This window comes from Tupaia chinensis, unplaced genomic scaffold, assembly GCF_000334495.1.
Source record: "Tupaia chinensis unplaced genomic scaffold, TupChi_1.0 Scaffold139218_1, whole genome shotgun sequence".
Classification (NCBI taxonomy): domain Eukaryota; kingdom Metazoa; phylum Chordata; class Mammalia; order Scandentia; family Tupaiidae; genus Tupaia; species Tupaia belangeri.
The window spans coordinates 690197-713804 of NW_006199107.1; the positions used below are offsets into that span (position 1 = coordinate 690197).

Below are 23608 nucleotides of genomic sequence, written 5' to 3' on the forward strand. Positions count from 1 at the left end.
TATTTTATTTATTTATTTATTTATTTATTTATTTATTTATTGAAGTTGACCAGAGAAAGAAGAGACAGTAAGAAAGTGAGAAAGTAAGCTGTCAGGTCCAGGACTCAAACCACGATCAGCCACGTGGGAGTCCAGCTGCTTTAACCACCACGCCACCTTGCCGACCCCGGATGGTTCATTCTTTCCTCTCTGGTAATCTCATCTATGTTTGTAGCTTTAAATAGCATTTGTATGCTGACTGCATATTTTCACCGTGGACTGTGCCCCTACAATCTAGAATATTATAGCCAATATCTGCTTGGCATCCCTATCTGGATGTCTTATAACATGTCTAAGTGTGAACTCTTAATCTTCCACCCAGACCTGCTGCTCTCTTCTCTGTAAATGGTATCTCCATCCTTGCAGTTGCTTAAGTTGGAACATATGAAACAACTCATGTTGGATCAGTGGAGAGGGATATAAGCTACTGGAAGGTGGAGTTTCTCAAAATATGTTCCTCAGAACACTAGTTCTTGTAAATACTGATATCATTGAAGACAGGAGAAAAAATAATATAAACCTTTAAAAACCAGTTCTAGCCATACACTTGTGCTGCCTAAGAGTGAATCACTGGTTTCTCAAGATATTAATATGTATTTTAGGATAAGAAGAGGATCATAGTTGAGAAAGCTTGGCCCAGCAGGAGATGGGGTGGGCAAGATTCAGCACTGCCAACTTCAGGATCAACCTCCTTTCTCCATCGCTTTTACTACCAACCACCTAGGACCAATCACCATCTCTGCTCAATCCAGGCCACTGCAATAGCCTCCCACTGGTTGCTCTTCCCTTTTCTCCCCAATAACCCATTCTTCATATATTTTAAAAATTGCCCCATTACACCTCTCCTTAAAACCCTTCATGCCATCTTATTATACTCAAATAAAATCTAAATTCTTTCCTTGGTCTCTAAGGCCCTAATGTGACATGTTTGCAAGTTCATCTCTACTGGGCAGCTCCAGCCACAAAGGTTTTTCTTCAGTTCCTTGAGCACCAAGCTTGTCCCTGCTTGAGCTCTTGATATCATCCTGCCTCTACGTGGGATGCTCCTCCATGACTGCTCAGTTAACTCCTTGTCATTCAGGTCAAAACTGTAATGATGTACCACTACCTGATCATTTGTTTTTAATTTTCTTTATTCCCACACCAGAACGTGTTATCCATAAAATCAAGGGCTTTGCATCTCTTGTTCATAACCTGTACTTCCGGTGTCTAAAATAGTAACTGGAACAAAATAAGAAGTATATATGTGTTAAATAAAAGAAGAGGTAAACTGAATAACTCAAGACATAAATAATCCAAACAGAAGCTGGCATGGAAGACATCATACTCTGACCTTCTTCCTACCTCTGTGGTCTCACCTTCCCAGTTGTCTTTGCCGTTTCCTCCTGATCCCTCAATTCCTAAATGGCAGAGATCCTCAGAGCATCAGTAACTAAAGTGCTGAATTCCAGAAAAGTAAATGCTTTGGGAGGTAGACTACATTGACTTTAGAATCTCTTCATAAGGAACAAAATTGACTCACAAGCTAGTGATCAAATGAACTTCATAAAGCCAGATCAAATTAACACGCTACCTACCATCGGTAACATGGGACTAATACCTTACTAACGCTCACTAGCTAGCTGTTACATCAAAGTGCCTCTGGATGTGCTTCTATTTCAGGAAACAAAGGGCCTTAAATATGCCCTTACTTGTAATATTGGAATTAATTCCAGACTAAATTAGCTCTGGGCAATAGAAAGAAACAAAAATTAAGGGCAAGAATAAGGAAAACTTCAGTCCTGTACTTTAAGATGGTTATAGCTTATGCTTTAAGAATTGTTAATATTACAGCAAAAAAAAACCTCTCACCTTCTGCATAGATTTCATCACGATCCTCTATTTTCTCAGCTGTTTCCAAATCTATGATTTGGCCCCAAAACTTTCCGGGTAAATCTGGATTTCTGGCAGAAGATGCATCTGAAACTGCAACTTCGGAGACTTTCTCCACTCTCTTTAATATGACACACAAGAAAAGAGAAAAAAACGCATTAGGATGAAAATGACTTTGTTCAGGGTTAAAGAATTTCTCTCCTACTCAAGAATCCAATTTTCTATCAGTTAAGATCCTTTCAGTTTTTCATTATTGAAGGAAATCTGAGGTTTAAAGATTCACCCCAAACAACTTTTTAAAATTTCCTATAAAATATTTAACTAACGGCAGTATTTTACCCAGTTGAAATGATGTTCACAATGTTTATATTTGAAAAAGAGGTTATTTAGACTTAAGGTAATTTGTTTAGGGCATTAGTAATGGGAACCTAAGATCTGGATATTTTATTTTAAATTAAAAATGTAATATTTTATTAGTTTCTTCTTTTTATTTATTTATTTATTTTTGGAGAGGTTTTTATGCTATAGGGCACATGCACTTGCCACACAGAGAGAGACAGAGAGACAGAAGGCGAGAAATCACCCCCCAAGGGGATGGCCACGCCGCAATCCCTTCTCCTCCGTTCTCCTCTTGAGATCTTGGGCACACACGCACACATGCTCGGCGTGAGTTTTAAGCCACCAGGTCCAGGATGAGAACTGCATTCGCCTACGTGGGAGTCCAGCGACATAGTCATTACGCTAACTGCTGGTCCCATATTTTATTAGTTTCTATGCACTCGTACTTGAATTAGTGGCAGAGTAACTACAGTTTCCTCAAATTACTACTCCCAGAAGAAACCTGTCACATAGGTGGCTGCCATATAGGCAAACTATAGCTTCAGTAAAATGGGATAACGTCACTGAACTGTTTACCTTCAGAACATTTTAACTCAGCGGTAAGAGTCTAATAAAAATATGACCAAACATGCAGGGTTAGAAAGGGAATGGAGAAGGGGGACACAATGCGTTGGTGTTTTGATTTACGTGTGCAGTATGAAAGAACTTACCGTACAGTAAAACTCCTGACCTTTGCCCTCTGCATGAACCGGCTTTCCCTATGTGTGTTGTGTCCCCAGTGTTCCAACTCTGGTAACGGTAACTCCATTCTTTAGTTCCTCAGAATGAAAACCTTGGTGTCCTCCTTCATGCAATCAATCTCTCTCCCCACATGCAATAGGTCAGGAAATCTATTGACTCTCTCTTCAAAACATATCCACTAACTGATCCCTTTCCATAAATTCCACTGCTGTCACATTGATCCAAGACACAGTTTCCTGACAGGCTTTCTAGAATAGCCTTTTGCCACAGCAGCAAGGGACACCTTTTAAATAAAAACCATATCCTTTCATTACCCCACTCAAAACCCTTCAAAAGCTCCCTAGCTGGGTCAGAATGAAAGCTAAAGTCCTCACACTGGACCTCACGAGGTCCAGTGCCACCAGGTGCCATGGGAGTTCTCCAACCCCCTCACCTGCTGTTATTACTTTTGGTCACCCTACTTCAATCACATGAACCTCCTCCTTTGTTCCTCCACAAATAGGCCAATATTTGGCCCATATCAGGGCCTTTCTAATTAATTCCCTCTGCCTGGACCGCTCTCCTACAGATAACAAGGACACTTTCCCTCACCTCATGTCTTTGCTCAAATGTCACCTTTTCAGTAGGGCTCTGAGTACCGACAGGAACTTGGAACTACCCTCTTCTCTGCTCCACTCCTGTCTGTCCTTTCTCTATAGCACTTATCATCTAATAGTTTATCATTTATCATCTCTACCAAATAGAATGTTAGCAGGGATTATTTTCTTCTTCACAGATGAACCCCTAGCACCTAGATCAGTGCATGGCACTTAAAATGTACCCAGTGCTTGTTAAATAAGTGGGGACCAGCAGATGCTGTAATGGTTATGTTGCTGGACTCCCACATGGTCGACCTCAGTTCATGTCCCGGACCCCATGGCTTGAACTCACACCAGGCACATGTGCATGCATGCCCAAAATCCTGAGAGGAGAAGGGAGTATGGCATAACCATCACCTGGGGGTAATTTCTTGCTTTCTGTCTCTCTGTCTCTCCAGCAAGCACATGTGCCCTATAGCAAAAATCTCTCCCTAAAAATATAAATAAATAAAGACGTATTCAGAAAAGCTCTTTTCCGTATTTATATTGCCACCTGACCTATTCTTTTCCTATTGCACTTTGCAAGGAACTAGTAGTACCTCTGCCACAATATGCCATGTGCTTTACTAAAGGGTTTCATATATTAGGTTTAAGTTAAAAGCAGAGGAATAAAGTTGAAAAGTCAAGAGTAATTTGACAAAGGTACAGAATATAGGACCCACAGGAAAAGATATTAAATAGAGAAAATATGACCTCATCAGAATTAGAGTCAAGAAAATACCATTCACTCCTTAGGAGGTCACTCTGTGGAATCCTGCTTTCCCACATTATTTCTCACAGCCTCGGATGTGTCCAAATTTAAGTTGGCAGTCTATCCCATTTACTGAATTTATGGTGGGAAATAGTCCTTCCCTTCAGGTAGTAAATTCTACAATACAAGATGAGTATCACATGTACTGTGTGTTTCTACATACACATATATGTAACTAGAATACAAATACATCGACTGATCAACTTTTGTTTTTTTAAACTAATACACACACACACAAAACAAACAAACATACACACAAAAACAGACTTGCCAACTTGACTCCTCAGGTTATGAGTGAAAAAAATAATTGTGTGATGTGTCATCCCGCCCAAGCTGGAATTGGTATAGTTTCTTAATGGAGGAGGGTAGAGAGCCTAGACCATACAGGAGGTGGAAGACTGATCTGGAGACTAAGGAAGGATAGAGCCTAGCAGTGACAGAGGGAGTAAAGATAAATATTTGCTTGGCTCTAACAAAGTGTTTGGGATCACTTAAAATCAAGATCTGGGTGGAAGAAAAAACTAGATGATACTAAGAATTAGAAATCATCTATTTTTTGTCTTAAAATATTATTCTGACTATTTTTATTTTTCAAAATGAATATGTAAGATAGAAGTTTATCCTCTATTTCAGTAAAACTGTCCATTTAGCCATATATTCTTTCAGCAAGTCTTGATTGAAGGTTAGCTCTGTTCCTGGCATTGCAGTAGGCATCAAGGGTAAAACAAAAGGGAATGTTCCTGTTCTTCGAAGTTCACCTGTTTTGGGGTAGAGGGGAACCAGCAGATGATGTAACGGTTACATCATTGGACTCCCACATAGTTGACTGTGGTTCGAGTCCCATACTTGGTGGCTTAAAGCTCATGGTGTGTGTGTGTGTGTGTGTGTGTGTGTGTATGTCTTCTGAGAGGAGAAGGGATTGTGGCATGGTCATTCCCCTCTGGGGGCCTGATTTCTTGTTGTCTGTCTGTCTCTCTCTGTCTCTATGGTGAGTGCACATGCCCTATGGCAAACACCTCTCTAAAAAAAAGAGTTCACTTTTTTTATTGCTATGCATGCAATAAACTCAGAAACAGTTCTAAAACAATACAGAGTGACTTAAAAAGAGGTGAATACCTTCAAAAGTTTACTACTCAATAACTTTGTTACATATAAGCATATAATTATATCTCGATTATTCCCACAATCCTGCAAGTGTTCAGTGCTCTTTGCATCCTATGGTACAATCCCATGGTCTACTCCAAACCCTCTGGAGCCTACCAACATGGATGACAGAAACAGCAGCTACAATATAAGCCTTCATTTCCTCAAGACCAGAGATATAAACAGGAGTTGTTTCACATCTCTTTTTTCTTTTCTTTTCTTTTTCTTTCTTTTTTTTTTTTTTTTTTTTTTGGTTTTTGCTATAGGCACGTGCACTCTCCAGAAAGACAGAGAGAGACAAGAGGGACAGAAAGTGAGAAATCACCCTCCCTCCCCCCCCCCAGGGAAATGGCCATGTCACAATCCCTTCTCCTCCATTCTCCTCTTGGGATCTTGGGCATGCACACATGCGCCCAGCGTGAGTTTAAGCCACCAGGTCCAGACTTGAACCACAGTCAACTACATGGGAGTCCAGCAACACAGCTATTATGCCAACTGCTGGTCCCCACATCTCTTTTTTTTTAATGGTCAATTCTTTCTTTTTTTTTCAATTTATTTATTAGAATAAAAAATGCTGAATAGGTTTACAAACTGATTATTTTATGATTTTCAATGATATTTCTAGAACAACAGAACGAAATGATGCAAAATATATATAGAATAAAGAAAATGAAAAAGTATACCATACTATTTTGTAAAAAAGCTAGGAGAGCAATTTTAGTACAGATACAAAAAAGAACAATTTATTCTGACAATGTACCAAGAAGGAATAACTATGATGTCCCTAAACAACACTGCATATGAAAATATAAAGGAAAAGCCAACATCAAAAAAGACAAATGGAAAAAGTCGTATGTACCTTACACCCATCTTCCTCCACACACTCTCTCTCTACCATCCACTCTCTCCCCTTACACCCATCCTCTCCACCATCACATTTTCAAGTCTCTCACCCTCTGCCTTAGCACTCAGTACAAATGGAATGGGGGATATATGATGTGTATCTTTCAAAGTCTGGCACACTTCACTCAACATTATGTCTTCAATATTCATCCAGTTTGAGTCAAACAACAGGATCTCACTGTTTCTTGTAGTTGTGTAATATTCCATAGTATATTATATGTGCCACAATTTTTCAACAAAGTCATCAGTTTTGGGACACTTAAATTGGATCCTTGTTTTAGCAATTGTAAATAATGCTGAAATAAACATGGTGCAAATGTCTTTCCAATTGAGTATTTTCCTATCTTGGGGTAAATACCAAAAAGCAGGATTACTTGATCATATGGAAGTTCATTGGTAGGTTTTTGAGAAACCTCCATACTGTTTTACACAGAGCCTGGACTAATTTACATTCCCACCAACAGTGTTAGTTCCCCTTTCACCATAGCCTCACCAATATTTGTTGCTGTTTATTTTTTTGATTATAAGGGGTTAAATGGTATTTTATTGTGGTTTTAATTTGCATTTCCCTTTTGACAAGAGACCATGTGAACATTTGCTCATATGCCTTTTGGCTATTCCAAAGTCTTCCTTGGAGAGTTGTTTATTCATTTGCCCATACTTTAATTGGATTATTCATTTTTTTATGGGTGAGCTGAGTTCTCAATATATTCTAAATATCAATCTGTTGTCGGAAGAACAATTTGCAAATATTTCCTCCCATTCCGAGGATTGTCTCTTCAGATTAGTTATACTGGGTCATGACTTTGTTTTTGTTTTTGATTTGAGAGATTTTTGCTATAGGACATGTGTGGTCACTGGAGAGCCAGAAAGCAAGAAATCACCCAGGGGAAGAGGGGTGGGAGATGGCCACACCACAATCCTTTCTCCTCTATTCTTCTCTCAGGATCTTAGGCACACACACACACACACACATGCACTGGGCATGAGTTTCAAGCTGCCAGGTTCAGGACTTGAATGGTGGTTGACCACGTAGGAGTCCAGTGATGTTATCATTATGCCATCTGCTTGGTTCTCCTCCCCCCAATGACATGTTTTTCTATGCAAGAATGCATAATGACTTTTCCCATGACCCAATGGTTTCCTTTGCTGTGAAGAAATTTTTTAGCTTGATGTAATCCCACTTGTCTATTATAGGGACTAGTGTATTGCCTGTGCTTTAGGGGTCTTATTAAAGAAATCTTTGCCTACTCCAATGCCTTCAAAAGTTTGTCCTATGTTTTCTTGTAGTTAGAGGCTTTATATTTAAATCTTTAATCCATTTTGAGTTAATTCTAGTTAATGGTGATAGATAGGAGTCCAGTATCACTTTTCAGCAGATGGATATCCAGTTTTTCCAACACTATTTGCTAAAAAGGCTTTCTTTTCTCCACTGTATCATTCTATACCCGTTTTCAAAGATCAATTGACTCTATGATTTGGGGTTTATTTCTTAATTCTCTATTCTGTTCCATTGGTTTATGTGTCTATTTTTGTCTCAGTACCATGTTGTTTAAATTATCACTGCTTTGCAATATACTCTAAAGTCAGGTAGTGAGATGCTTCCTATCTTATTTTTTTGGTTCAGTATTGCCTTGGCAATAAGAGATCTTTTTTGATTCCAGACAAATTTTGTAATTCTTTTTCCTATTTATCCTGACAATGTCTCAGGTCATTGGATCAGAATCATTTTGAATATGGAAATTATAGTAATTTGGGTAGGACTGACATTTTGATCATATCGAGTCTTCCAATCTAAGAGCATGGGATGTCCATTTTTTTTTTTTTTTGGAGAGGTTTTCGCTATTGGGCGCGTGCGCTCGCCTGACAGACAGAGACATAGAAACAGAAAGTGAGAAATCACCCCCCAGTAGAGGATGTTCACACTGCAATCCCTTCTCCTCCATTCTCCTCTCGGGATCTTGGGCATGCACGCACATGTGCCTGGCATGAGTTTTAAGCCACCGGGTCCGGGACGCGAACTGCGGTCAACTACGTGGGAGTCCAGCGACATAGCCATAACGCTAACTGCTGGTTCCCTCCTTCTATTTTTTGTCTCATACTCTTTCTTTTTTTAGTTTTTCAAAGTTTTCCTTATGGAGGTCTTTCACCTCCTTTATTAGATTTGTTCCTAGGTATCTTATTTGTTTTGTAACTACTGTAAATGGGATTGCTTTCTTCAATTAGGTCTCAGACTGTTCATTGTTGGTGTATAAAAATGCTATAGATTTTTGTATATTGACTTTGTATCCTGCAACTTTAATGAATGCACTGGAGCCGGATGATGCCTCAAATCAAGGTGAGGCTGAATTGGAAATCAGACTGCTGTATTTTGAGTGAGCTGCCACAAGACTCACAGTTCTATTGATTTCTAAGTGATTTCAACAGCCCTGAGGATGACCCACCAACACCTCAGTCTCAAGATTTACTTGGTCTTCTGTATTCCAAAGTCTTCCCCTGGGTTCTACTTCAGCATGACATTGATGTTAAATTTAACCAAATACTCTAGTTAGTGTATGTCTCCTTCTTTTCCCAATCCAAGAGTAGTTCAGAGGGTCTCCTTCCTTTCCTTTTGAGTATGGATATTCAGCTGTTATCTTACATCATCCTCAAATCCCTTATCCCTTTGCCTTTCTAATGAAAACCTCCAAGCCTGGATCAATCTCAGCTACTAATTTTTGGTGCCATGAAAAATTATGGTAACTGCTTCAGTTCCTAGTGCTTCTGGGCAATCTTCCTTTTCTGTTTGGAAGACAGGCTTTTCTTGGCTTTCACAATGCTCCATATTCTTTGCATACATTCTCTTGCCCTTCCATGTATCAAGATCTCAGCTTGATTTTGAGAGGGTAGTCCACTTAAGTGGGCTTGGAAGTCTTTGGTCCAGTGGTTATAATTGTCTAGGGTTCATCCACAGTTAAGACATATTGGACACTGGGGCCAGCATGTGGCATAGTGGTTAAGGCATTAGACTCCCACATGGCAGACCATGGTTCAAGCCCTAGACCTGGCGGCTTGAAAATCATCCCAGGTGCCTGTGCATGTGTGCCTAAAAGTGCAGGAGAATGGAGAAGGGGTTGCAGTGTGGCCATCCCTCTGGGATGATTTTTTTCACTTTCCCTCTCAGTATCTCTCTGTCTCTCTCTTCTTCAGCAAATGTATGTGCCCTATGGCAAAAATTCTATATAAAAAAAAGATATATTAGACAGAAAAATCAGCAGATAAGGCAGAGAAATGAAAAGAGAGGTAGCAGGAGAAGCAAGAGTAAACAGTAAAGAGGAGACAATTTCTAGAATAAAAATGATAACTATATCAAATGTAAACCTGACAATGCTGATAGACTATCAGAGAACCTCTAGATTTGGTCAATAAATCATTTATGATAACAGTTTCTGTGGAATAAGAAGAAATAGAAAAGGCCAGCCCTGTAGGCTAATGGTTGAGGAAGCTAGATCCCAAATGGCTGACCATGGTTCAAATCCCAGTGTGAGTGGCCTGAAAAACATGCTAGCTGGGGGCCAGCAAGAAGCGTGGAGATTAAGATGGCTGGATCCCACATGGCTTACTCTGTAGTTGGAGATCTGGATCCAGTGACTTGAAAATCATACCAATGTGCATGCTCAAAATCCTGAGAGTAGAATCGAGAAGAGATTGAGGCATGGTCATGTCCTCTGGGCAGTGATTTCTCACTTTCCCTCTCTCTCTCTATCTCTTTCCAGCAAGCTCATATGCTGTATAGCAGAAACTTAAAAACTTTTAAAAAATGCTAAGCATGTGTGTTTGCATGCCCCAAATCCCAATAGGATAGAGAAATGGAGGAGAGATTACATTGTGACTCTATGCATTGAAGACTGCTTCCTCTCCCCACTCCCACCTCTCTCTCAAGCATACATGCCCTTTGACAATTAAAAAAAGGGAATAGAATCTGCAGGAAAAGAACTGTATACACAAAAGGATAATAAAAGTATAAAGGCAGAGTCCAGGCTGTACATCTGAAGACACTGGATAGGAAAAAGAAACTATTCAGCAATCATAATTGACTACAGGGTCAAATAAAGACTTACCAATTTTTTTTCCCCAAGATTGGACATTTGAGGGGATAATGTAAAAACAAAACAAAACAAAACAAAAAACCCCAAAAAACCCAAAAAAACAAAAAAACACTGTAGAAGTTTTAGAGGAATGATAAAGAAATAAAAATCCAAGTCAAGCAGGCTGACAACTATATAAAAGAGGAAAACAGTATAAACAAATCACAGCAGAATTTTCTTCTCCTGATTGAATTAAACCTTCCCTTTGGAAAAGATGTCAACTAATGTGTGGCTAAGCCCTGCAGGGGTGCACTCTTGGACTTTCCGCACTGGCATGTAAGCCAGACTTACTAGAGGATGAAGAATGATCTTCTGAGATTAGTTTCTATGATGGTGGACCCCCTTTGTCTGTCTCTAAGTCAGGCCTTCTACGGTGGTAGCCAAGAAGCCTTCCCTGGCCCTCTCGAGATTACTGCCATCCACCACATATTTCCATCACAGTTCTAGATTCTCCTATCAGCTTTAGGTTAGCTGCTTGTCTTCCACTGTACTAGAAACTCTGGAAGGGCCAGAGCTGTACCTGTCCAGTGCCCAGCAGTGAGCTAGTATTTTATATGCTCTTAATATATACCAACTGAATGAATAAATGGTTAAAAATTATTTCATCTGGGACCAGACTGTGGCTAGTGGTTAAGGAAGCCAGATATCACATGGCTGACTATACGGTTTGAGTCCTGGGCTCGGTAGTTTAAAAAAACAAGCCAGGTAAATGTATACCCAAAATCTTAAAAAGGGAAGGAGAAATACAGGAGACAGCACTGCAGTGTGACCGTTCACCATGGGGGTTGCTTTTTCTCTCTACCTTTCTCTCTGGTAAGTGCACTTGCCCTCTGGCAAAACTCTAAAATGTATTTCATCTAGCCTAGGTTTTATCTGGCCTAGTGCTCATGATGAATGCCACTTTAGATAAGCAACAACTTTTCAAAATACCATCAGGCAGAAGGATCTTTACCCAGAAAAATGCTGCATGATTTTGAAATTTGTGTTACACAAATAAATTGAGTATGGCAAGTTGCCAAACTAACACTCAGAGGCATGAACCTGAAGTGATTTAATGGTACTTTCATCTTAAATGTTACTTGGACTCAAAAATATATATCTCAGGCTTGGAAGAGATCTTAGAGGTGATTTAAGCCAAGTCCCCCATTACTGAATGCTCAAACATATTCTTCTTCTTCTTCTTCTTCTTTTTTTTTTTTTTTTTTTTTTTTTTTTGTGTGTTTTTCTTTATTTTTTTTTTTTTTTGAGAGGTTTTTGCTATAGGGTGTTTGCACTCGCCAGACAGAGACAGAAAGTGAGAAATCACCCACCCGGGAGGATGGCCACACTGCAATCCCTTCCCCTCCATTCTCCTCTCTGGATCTTGGGTATGCATGCACACGCACCTGGCGTGAGTTCGAGCCACCGGGTCCGGGACTCAAACAGCAGTTGACTACATGGGAGTCCAGTGACCTAGTTAACTGCTGGTCCATCAAACATACTCTTCTTTAGCCTAACATTAAGTGACTATTTAGAGTCCACTTCAATGCCCCCAACTATAGAAAACACATTTCTTTATGAGAAGGTTCACTCCCTTTTTTAGATTGATCTTGTCATTAGAAAATCCTCGTGATGTAGCTTTTACCCATCCGTCCCCTATGTCACGGTAACTACAGCACAGTCTTGGCCAACATCTGGAGAAGGCCACCACAACTTCTCTTCTCCCAAGCCTGTCATCCCCTTCAGCTGATATCCATGGCATTTGGAAGGACGTGTAGACACCTCTGTTTTCTTGTCATTCATACTTAAATGTTTTTCGGGGGAAGCAACAGATTTAAAAAAATACTAAAAATATAAAATTAAGACAATTTACCTTGTCCCACGGGCATAAAAATAGCAAAGTATGTGCAAGGTAGAGGCCTATTAGTATTCGGCCTCTTGACTATAGTCAAATTATGCTTGACCATCAACTCTCTTTCTAGCCTAATTTTGAAATCTTTTTTTTTCCTATTCTGATTTTGAAATATCCTTACCTTAATCCAGTGTTCCACACTGTCAGAGTCAAAAGCAGGCTGTAGGTAATACATACACAATGTCAGTACACAGCAATATCTTTGTCAACTTTGCCATCTTAATCTGTCCTTTTGACTAAAGCATACAGAACAGTGTCCTGTAGTATACCCTGAAGAAAATTCAACACTGATTAGCAACAAAAGAACACAGAGTAACTATATGAAGAAGAAACATGAAGTCTTCTCTGGGACACTGTTTTTCCTCTAGGCATCGTACCTTGAGATACTGCTTTACTCTTTCTGGGGTATGACCCAGGCATCAGTATTTTTTAAAACTCCCCAGTAAGAGCCAAGGTTTTGATGCTAGATATTATACCCATAAAAACCCAAACAAGTACTGATTAATTAGCTAAGTTATCCAAGTAATCTTCTGCTTGGAGAAGAGTATGTTTCTGTCCTTACTCTTTTCAGGAGTAGCCTGTAGCAAGAGGTTTTCCTATTTTACTTATATCTGGAATATTCTTCAGTCCAACAGGAACTGAAGGGTTGATAAGAGGCTTAATCAATCTGACTGCTACTGTTTTATAAAGCAAAAAATGAAGTAGAAAACAAATATGTTTTCATCAGTCAGATATTAATCTGAAATTAGAATTCTGACCATTAAGACACCTCCCTTCTTCATTCTCTGTAACTCCTACAAGTTTGTAGAATTTCCTCTAATAATCACTTAACCAATATTTGCTTTGTTAAAAATCCAGTTGGGCTTTTAAAATAAGGGGTTAACTAAACTAGCGTACTGACACATGGAGGAGGGAAAACTATAATATTCTTTCACGTACCTAACACTTCACATTCAAAGCACCTTAGTAATAACTAATTAATGCAGCTGTATTACTAGATAGTTTTGTCACCGTAACCAAGAACGAACAGATTCCATTAAAACACAACTGAACTTCAAGGAGCTCTTGTGTGTGTTTGTTTGCCTTTTTATCCTCCAGGCAGTAATGACTACACCAGCAACAAAAATCCTTCCTTCTAGAGTCCTGAGAAACTGTCCCAAGTTTTTACCTTTTGTCATCAAGTATATACTCATGGCCTGTTTTAGATATAATCCATTAAGCTGATATACAGCAGAAGGAGCAGCCTCAGTTTCCAGGTCTTTAAGGCGCTAGTCTGCACCCTCCAACATCTAGGGCAAGATATTCACCAGTGGAATATGTTCAGTGCTTTTAGTTGGTATATTTAGAGGAAACTGCTAGACCAAATGCCTGGGTCTCTCACAAAGGCCACACACTTACAGAATATTTTTAAGAAAAGTGTAACTGAAGGGTGAAAATGACAGGCATAATTGATCTGGAATGAAAACCTGAGAAACCTCTCTCCATTTTAGTACTCATTTGCATTTAAAGCATTTATTTTTGTGACTTAACACAGTCTGTGGAAAGCACATACCATGTGACTGTGACTTTGCACGTAAGTTTTGAGTTTAAAATGGGGTTATCAGTTTTTTTCCTTCAGGTACTAATGTATCACACGAAATAACAGCTATACATAGGGCCTATTTTTTGAATGCTGGCTGCATTTAGAAATCTCCAGGTGAGTCAAATATTGATATTTTTTCAATAACCATTTGCACTTTTGAGTTCTTTTTAGGTACTTTCATGTAAAACGGAGGGACACAAGCAGAGCATTTAATGTGAATGTGAATATATTCCCTGTACAATGGATATCAGTTCCGTGTTTGCAAACAAACAAGGAAAAAAAAAATTAATGAAAATTGCAGGAAGTGTCCTAAAATTGGGGGAGAGGGGAACAAGTTAATGAATCCCCTTCACCTTGATGGGCACTAGGCGACCTCTCCAGTCTGAAAAAAAGTTTTAGATGTCAACAATTTTTCCACATTGCTGCCCACCAAAGACCATTAGGTTCTCAGATCGCAAAGCTCCTAGAACACTTCGCTCAGGCAAAGCTGGCTCCGGCTTGGTCAAAGCAGGGGCGCTGTCAGGTAGGATGCTCCTAAGAGGTAAGAAGCACAGGACGGGCGACTACTGGCTTCCGGACGGGGAGTGCTTTGAACCGCCCCCTGCACCTCCCCAACCCCCAAAAGCTCCCAAGTGGGATCACCTGGGGACTCGACTTCCCTGTGAGCCGTTTCCAGCGAGTCGGCCCCATCCTCTTCTTTGAGGAGGACCCTTTCTGGGACGCTAGCAGCATTTTCCACGCTCAAACCCGGACCTCGGCCGAAGCCACAACAGTCGCTCTCCTCCCAGCCTGCTTCCGGGTAGCACTGGGAGTTGTAGTTCCGCCTCCTGCAGGGACGGCAGGTGCCTGACGCCTCTGAACCTCCACTCCCAGCAGGCTTTGCACAGGCGGCTCGCGTTAGCCCAGTTTACCATGGCAACGGCAGCGGTCCCTGGGCCTTTCGGTCACCCGGGCCTGCTTTGACGTGACTGCCGCCTATTTCGGCGCACGGTGATGACGCAGCGCTCTCTGATTGGCTCTGCCTCAGAGGCGAGGGTTTAGGGGGCCGGGAATTCCGCAGGCCTGACACGTGGTGGTGAACTGTGAGGAGTTTAAGGGATCTGAATGCCAATCTGAATGCCCAAAGAGTTGAGAGGTTTGCAGGTAAGTGCCCCTTTCTCCTGCTGGTGTGGAGGCTGGTGGGAGGGATGAGTCGCGTCGCGCCCGGACGCTTCCTGGTTGTGTGGCGGTAACTGTAACTGTACTCCGTTCATTTCCTTTTTCTGTGTCTCCTGGTGGATCTTGGCTTCCGAAAATTTCCTTCTCCCAAGTCGTGAGAACGTCGCCGACATCTGTGAGAGAAGGGGGCCTCTTTTTGAGCCGCTTCTGCTCCAGGGCCAAGTTCTCGGCCGGAAGTTCTTTCTGAACTGTCCGGGATACTTGAGACTGGGAGGATCTCGAATCCCCTGAGCTTGGCGCTCAGCGAGATCTGGGTCCCGGGATAGGGCCCATGGAGGGAAGATAAATTAACTTCATTGACTGAACCTCAAAGTGTCCGGGGGAAGTCCATGCTGGGATATCTGGGTTTATTACTAAAAATAGTGCGGAAGCTACTTTATGGCAGCGTGACATTAGGCAACTTTAATAACTCTAGGGCCCTCAATTTCTCATTGGCAAAATGGTGAACGATAATACCTAAATCACTGGAGTCTTGTAGTGATGAAAATCAATGTATGTAAAGCTTTCTATCGGGAAATATAAACTATTGACTCGAAATTGGTGCAAATGACCTCGGGGAAGCCGTGCCCCCCCAAACTGTTGTGGCTGTCCTAGAATTTGCTTTGTAACACAATTGCCCATCTCCAAGGGATGGTTGAATAAACTGTGTTACATCCAACTATGCAATGTCATGAAATAGTTCTTTTGAAATGTCGGTCAGCTCTATGTCTCTAATTTGGGAAAGATACCCATAATGTATTCCTGAGAGGAGAACAAATTGCAGGGAAGTGCATGTATTATACAATGTTTCATTTTTGTAAAAGAAAATCTTGACCAAAAACACCTCCTTCCATATGTAGGCATGTTTAAATGGTCATGCCAGAGTAGAGAAAGACTGTAGAGGATGCGAGAGTGGGTTAGAAGCTGGGAGAGTGGGTTACAGGCATAGGAGGGAAGGAGAAACAATAAGGATAAGAACACTGCAGCTAAATGGAAAACGAGACTATAAAATTAAGTCTTAGTATTAGAATTAATATGTAAGCATTGTATGTACTAACGGACAAGATGGAACCAGTAAGCTTCCAGGCTATAAATTCTAGCTTTGCCACTAACTGTTGTAACGTTGCTGCTCACAGTATCCTCATCTGTAAGATGCAGATAATAATAGCATCTATATTTCACATTTTACATAAAGATTATTGGGATTAATATGTAAAAAAAACAATACTTGATATATAGTACTCAATGATAAAAATTCCCGAGAGTCAGCCCTTTAGCACAGTGGATAAGCCCTGTACATAGAGAGCTAGATGCCTCATGACCTACTGTAGTTAAAAATCCCACCTGCTGGATTCCAGATTTGGGTGTATGTGCCAAAATCCTGATGTGATGGAGACATGGAGGAAAATGATTGCAGTATGACCATATGTCATTAGAAGGGTGTTTTCTCTGTCTCTGGCAAGCGTATGTATCCTCTGGTGATTAAAAAACAAACAACACTAACAATAACAAAGAATAAATATTAGCTGCTACTATTGTTAGGTCTTTCGAAGGTGAAATTAATTTACCAACATTAGATTTTTACCATCTCATTTTGTATTTTTGACACACTTTATTGGTCTCTCTTTCTTAGCTTTTATTGGATTAATTATTTTTTTAAATCCTCCTCATCCTTCTCAAACAGGTGTGGAAATTATGCATTCTGTCATTAATCCTTTAATAATGGTCTCTTCTAAACACTTAACATGCACACTTAACAGTTTAATGTTATTTAGTATCTCTCTCCCACTACAAACAGTATAAAGATTTTAGAGTACTCTACTTTGCAGTAGTCTCCCTCTCATCTTCTGTTACAACTTTGTAGCATTTTAGCTTCCATCATTTCAACATGTCATTTCTTTCTTTTTTTTTTTTTAATTGCCAAAAGGGACATGTACGGGAGAGACAAACAGAAAGAGAAGAGAAAGTACCCCCCAACGGGGTGTGGTCATGCTTCAGTTCCCTTGTATATGAAACATAAATGAATTTTATGTTTGGACTTTGCTCCCATCCCAAGGTATCTCAAAATTCCAAAAAATCTAAAATCTGAAACATTTCTGCTCTCAAGCATTTGAATATGGTATACTCAACCCATATATTATAATGCTTAGGACAGAACTAAGCTGTAATAATTTATTTACTAATAAAATGGTCTGGCCTGGGGGCTAGCAGGTGGCGTGGCGGTTGAGATGCAGGACTCCCATATGTTCAAACACGGTTGAGCTCTGGACCCACAGCTTAAAAATCATGTTGGCCACATTGTGTGCGTGTGCCCCAGATCCCCAGAGGACAATGGAGGAGAGGGGATTTTGACGTGGCCATTCCCCCGAGGGGGATGATATTTCATTTTCTCTCTCACTGTCTTTCTCTGGTGAGCCTACATGCCCTATGGTAAAACAAAACAAAACAAAACAAAGAAACAAACCAAAAAACTGGGCCTGGCCCAACTGGCAGAATTCCAGAGGGTATGATATTAACATGTCTTTTTTTTTTTTTTGAGACATTTTTGCTGTAGGGCGCGTGCACTCACCAGAAAGACAGAGAGAGACAGAGAGGCAGAAAGCAAGAGATCACTCCCCAGGGGGGGATGGCCATGCCGCAATCCCTTCTCCTCCATTCTCCTCTTGGGATCTTGGGCACACACGCACATGCGCCCGGCGTGAGTTTAAGCCACCGGGTCCGGGACTCAATCCGCAGTCAACTACATGGGAGTTCAGCGACATAGCCATTATGCTAACTGCTGGTCCCAATATTGACATGTCTTGATATAGAAATGTTGTGAAATGTCTGTAAAAGGTTGGTATGTCCAGTGACATTTTGCAAATTTACTTGTCTTGTGTGTTTATCAAGTTCATCAGTGCCTTTTAAAAATGGAACCCAGGATTTTGCTTCACTGAATACTAATTATTTAGTAGCATTCTAGAAATAATTGGGAATGTTTTCTGATTATTTTTCCCCTTGCATATCTATAGAAGTTAAAGGTATGTCTTTATTTTTCTCTTAAGCAAAGATTTGTCTTTCTCAACAATACAGGCAATGACAAATTGCTTATGAATCACATATGCTCCACACAGCTTCTCATCTCTATTTGAATACCATGTAGGAACAAATTGGAAATAATCCCACCTCAGAGATAATCTTTGTGTAGCTTTTTATAGTTTCTTTTTTCATTTTTGGTATACAGTGTATGCTCTCACCAAAGAGAGAGAGAGAAAGTGAATCCCCCCCAGTGGGGGATGGCTAAGTCACAGTCCTTCTTCCTCCGTTTTCTGCCATGGATTTTGGGCAAGCACACACGTGTGCATAGTGTGATTTTCCAGCTGCTGGGTCCAGAACTCAAACCACAAAGTCGGCCATGTGGGATCCAGTGCCTTAACTTCCATGCCCCCTGCTGGCCCTCTGTTTAGCTTTTCATATATTTTTTTGCATATATTTTAATAAATACTAGAATTCCATTTGGGAATTTGTTTTCTTTATTACATTGTTAGGAAAAGAATGCTTTATTAGTATTCCCTCAAAGTAGAGAAATTAAAAATAGATCAAACCAGTAATCAATATAGCTTAAGCAGTGTGTCCTTTCTCTATACATCTTCAAGGTTATGAGTGAGCCCTGGCTTCATGGTATTCTTTCCATATTTAGTTTTTCTACTTCTATTCTCCCATTTATTATTTTTTTTTATCAGCTCAGACAAAAATTCTCTGCCTAAATTTAAAAGTAGTTGATGTCATCATATCGCTCTGGGACCTTGGGAAAGGTATCTTGTTCTGTGTCTTTTTCCTACTCCCTATCCTGACACTTAAGAAAAATCATAAGGAATAATAAACATGCCATCATGCATTTTTCTAATGGATTGCTTTCTTTGTAAAATGTTTGAGCTTTAGGCATGAAATTCTTTGTTAAGTGAATGCTCTTTTATTTTGTCAGGTCCTAGAGGAAGCCTTCAAGATGAAGCTGAGTCTTACCAAAGTAGTTAATGGCCATCGCCTAGGAAAAATAAAACATCTGGGGAAAACAGGGGACCACACCATGGACATTCCTGGCTGCCTTCTGTATACCAAGGCTGGCTCTGCCCCACACCTGACCCACCACACACTACATAATATCCATGGTGTTCCTGTCATGGCTCAGCTTACCCTGTCATCCCTGTAAGTGTTGGACCCAGTCATTCAAATATTGCTTAGTCACAGCTTAGTTACCTGATCTAGGCACAGCAAAAGACAGTTTTGGTTTCTTGGTTTTTTGTTTTTTTTTTTCTCATATGTATAATTTGTAGGTTTTCGGGATGAAATCCAGAAGAAAGGTTATCAGACATTACACACCACCTGGCTGTAGTCTGGAAGCTGTAGTCTAGACCTGAGTATTAGAGCTATTTTTCTTTTCCTTCAAATCTATAGTTCCAAAATGCCCTCGTGGCCACTGCTCCCCGGGTGACAGAGCAGGGAGTGTTCTACGAGGCCTGAGTTGGGAGTTCAGGAGCTGTCATTGTTCATCAGCTTCAGTTTTTTTATCCTCTATCCACGTACTTACCTGGTTCTACTGTGTGGAAATGGAAATAATGGAGTTAGATAATTTTGTGTGAGATACACACTGACATCATATGTAGTTTTAAAAATCCTGCTATGTGGTAAGATAACTGCAGTGTTGTGTTAAGAACAGTGATTGTAGAGGGGCAGGAAGAGGAAGAAAACCCAAGTATTCTGGAGCCGGTGATCATTCCCAGGTTCTCTTCTCACAGAACCACTTGCAACTGAACACCATTATTCCAATGAATGAACCTTGTCTCTTTATTCGGGACTCTTAAATGGTAATTTACTTGGTTTGGTTCAGGACTACATTTACTCTCATGTAGCTTATTTGAGGAGAAGGCTTCCGTTGTATAAAGTAGCTACAGAATGATTCATTATTATGTTATGTATTTTTCTGTTTTATTACAGCGCAGAACATCATGAAGTTTTGGCAGAATATAAGGAAGGAGTTGGAAAGTTTATAGGTAAAATTTTTAAAATAATTATCTATTTAATTCAATATCATTATTATTTTTAAATTTGCTCTAGGGCACACACACTCATCAGAGAGAAACAAGGTGAGAGAAAGAGAGAGAGGGAAGGTGAGAAAGCAAGCTGCCAGTTATGGGACTGGAACTGTGGTTGGCTATTTGGAGTCCAGTGCCTGAACCACTATGCCACCTGCTAGCCCCATAGGTAAAATTTTAAATTAAATTATTTGTTTGTGCCTCATGAACTACTAATTTGGAGTTTGGAGGTGCTATTTGGAGGTACTCTGCTCTTTCATTCATATATTTTACATTTTTTAAAATATGAGTGAGAGGGATGGAGAGACAGAGAAAGAAAAAGAGAAATAGAGTGATAGGTATTTTGAGAGGGTCTTGCCAAGCCATGATCCTCTGCCCTAGCCTCCCAGTTAGTTAGAATTACAGGTGCATGCCACTATCACCGGCCTGTTTAGTTTGGTCTAGAAACTGACCCTGGGCTTTCCATGTGACTACAGCCTCACATAATGGCCCCCTGCCTCTTACACTAGCCATCCCCATCCTTCCCAGCACCAGGAACTGGCCTCTTTGAACACCATCCCTCCATGGAGGGATGCAGGGGAGACAGGGCCCAGGCGGCAATGTGAGTAGTGGGGGGGGGGTATGGGCTTTGCAAACACAGAGGAAGCCTCATTTGCTTTCCTGCTGCCCACCCTCGTGCTGTGCAGCTTGGTGGGGTTGGGTGGCAGCCCAACAGGTCATAGACTGGCACCAGCCTGCCACTTGAGGGTTGAGACCCCTGACTTTCACCACCATGCCTGGACCTTTTTTATTATTTTATTTTATTTTTTTTTTTTGGAGAGTTTTTTTTTTTTTTTTCTTTTGCTATAGGGCACGTGCGCTCGCCAGACAGACAGAGAGCCAGAAAGCGAGAAATCACTCCCCAGGGGGGATGGCCACGCCACAATCCCTTCTCTGTTCTCCTCTCGGTATCTTGGGCATGCACACACATGCACCCGTCATGAGTTTAAGCTATCGGGTCTGGGACTCGAACTGTGGTCAACTATGTGGGAGTCTAGCGACATAGCCATTACACTAAATGCTGGTCCCCTTTTTTTATTATTTTAATAAGCATTTTTTGAACATGTAAGAACCAGATACTTGGGATTCAAGGTTGGTAGAAAACAGTTGCTGCTCTCATGAAACTTGGAGCCTAGCTGAAATGAAGATAAATCATTCTAGTAAGAATGTTGTGACTGCTTGGCTGGATTAGTGATCTGGACATATGTCATGACATCCCAGAGGCAGGAGCACCTGCTCTGAAGTACACATGGCTGGTGGTCAGTAAAGAAAGGATTCTTGAGAGAGAAGTTGGGATATCTTAGTAGGGTCAAAGAAGAGCAGGTGTTAGCCGGGCCAAGAGTGGGAGCAGTAATGTGGTGGACAGGTGTAGGGCACACACTCCAGGCATCAGGCAAAGACCCGGAGGTAGACCTTGAACTAGATCCAAAGCAGTCCTTTAGCCTCAAACAGAAGCAGAGAGTAGAGTACATGTACAGCTGTATTCTGTGTGTGTATCATCTTTGCCCCACAGTGGGATTTTACATGCAGACATGTGTGTCCATTTATTTATAGGGAAAGCGTAGCAGTGACCATGAGTGAACCAGTGCTTCTGAAGACCACTTTCTCCTGAAGCTTTTTCCAAGTATCTAGGACTCAAGTGAATGAAAATCTGTTTGCACTAGTTATTCAGTCTGACACTTCTGAAAGGAACTACAGGGGGACTTGTTGATTGTCCTTGTTACATCAGTGGAGGAATTCATGTAATATCATTCCTGATGTGAGGCTGATTTTAATAACCAGCTTTAAAGCATATAAGCGTATAATCAGGTGAAGATAACTAATGTAAGCTTTCTAAGATAATAGTAATCATCAAAATTGTGGAAAATAAAGTGGAGAACTGCAGGGTATTTTGTTTTTGGTAGAGATTTTGGCCTTAGGGTGTGCGCACTCACCAGAGAGAGAGAGACAGAAAGATAGACAGATATAGTGAGAGAGAAAGTGAGAAATCACCTCCCAGGAGGAATGGCCACTCCACAATCCCTTCTCCTCTCCTCCATTCTCTTCCTGGGATCTTTTTTTGGGGGAAGGGAGGGCAGAGATTTTTGCTATAGGGCGCTTGCGCTCACCAGACAGAGAGAAACATTAGAGATAGAAAGCGAGAAATCACCCCGCAGGGGGGATGGTCACACCACAATCCCTTCTCCTCCATTCTCCTCTTGAGATCTTGCGCACGCACCCACATGCGCCCGGCGTGAGTTTTAAGCCACCAGGTCCGGGACGCAAACCGCGGTCGACTACATGGGAGTCCAGGGACATAGCCATTACGTTAACTGCTGGTTTCCTCTTCCTGGGATCTTGGGCACACATGCACATGTGCCCTGTGTGAGTTTTAAGCCATGCTGTTTGGGACTCACACCATAGTGGGCCCTATGGGAGTCCAGCAATATAACTGCTGCTCCATCTGTTGGTCCCAGAGAACTGCAAATTTTTAACTTGCTTTGTTTATTTTTTTCTTTTTTAGTGGAATCCTATTTTTTCTTATGAAAAATGTTAGGTAACATGAAATTTAACCACATATGGTTTACTAAGCAAGCGTTTTGATTTTTTTTTAATGATTATCATTTTGACCAAAGAAACTAAGAAACTGCTATCTTTAGTCAGTGAATCTTACTAAGAATGAGGCCTGTTCACAGTATCCTATAGATGCCCCTAGAATTCTATTTCTAGATATCCACAATGTTAATAATGAGATTAACTTTTTATTATCATTTCATCTTTCTGGTAGCTGGTTCCCCTTGGGTAGTACCTAGAATTGTATACTTGATGCTAAAATTTTTTTAGAGAGCGATTTTTGCAATAGGGTGTGTGCACTCACCTGCGACACAGAAAGAGAGAAATGGTGAGAAACCACCCCCAGGGGGGATGGCCATGCTGCAGTTCCTTTTCCCCCATTCTCGTCTTAAGACTTTGGGCATGCACACACACATGCCCAATGTGAGTTTCAAGCTGCTGGGTTTGGGACTTGAACTGCAGTTGACCTGTGTGGGAGTCTAGCACCTTAACTACCATGCCACCTGCTGGCTCCTTGATAGTAAAATTTTAAAATCAAATTGTGTGGGATTAACATACCACTAAATACTTTAATCGTATGTTGTACTTTAAGAAATACCTTTCTGGGGCCACCAGGTGGCATGGTGGTTAAAGGTGCTGGACTTCCACATAACTGACCATGGAAAGTTCTGGACCTGGCTGCTTGCTTTCTTGCTTACTCTCTTTCTCTCTCCGTGTCTTG

General features: G+C 40.8%; 2 protein-coding genes across 3 annotated transcripts in view; one reads left to right on the top strand and one right to left on the bottom strand.

The window, feature by feature from the left end:
* CCDC191 (coiled-coil domain containing 191) overlaps nucleotides 1-14820 on the bottom strand; it is a 93437-nt gene extending 78617 nt beyond the window's left edge. The window contains 3 exon segments of the mRNA XM_006161825.3: nucleotides 1891-2032; nucleotides 12566-12604; nucleotides 14669-14820. Of these exon segments, the coding sequence (XP_006161887.1) occupies nucleotides 1891-2032; nucleotides 12566-12604; nucleotides 14669-14758 (271 nt within the window). The 5' untranslated portion in view covers nucleotides 14759-14820.
* A 234-nt stretch (nucleotides 14821-15054) lies between these two features.
* Nucleotides 15055-23608, top strand: part of QTRT2 (queuine tRNA-ribosyltransferase accessory subunit 2) — a 28672-nt gene continuing 20118 nt past the window's right edge. For both annotated transcript variants that reach the window (XM_006161826.3, XM_014592988.2), the window contains exons 1-3: nucleotides 15055-15169; nucleotides 19188-19408; nucleotides 20198-20253. In XM_006161826.3, the coding sequence (XP_006161888.1) occupies nucleotides 15143-15169; nucleotides 19188-19408; nucleotides 20198-20253 (304 nt within the window). In that variant the 5' untranslated portion in view covers nucleotides 15055-15142. The remainder of the gene's footprint in view (nucleotides 15170-19187; nucleotides 19409-20197; nucleotides 20254-23608) is intronic.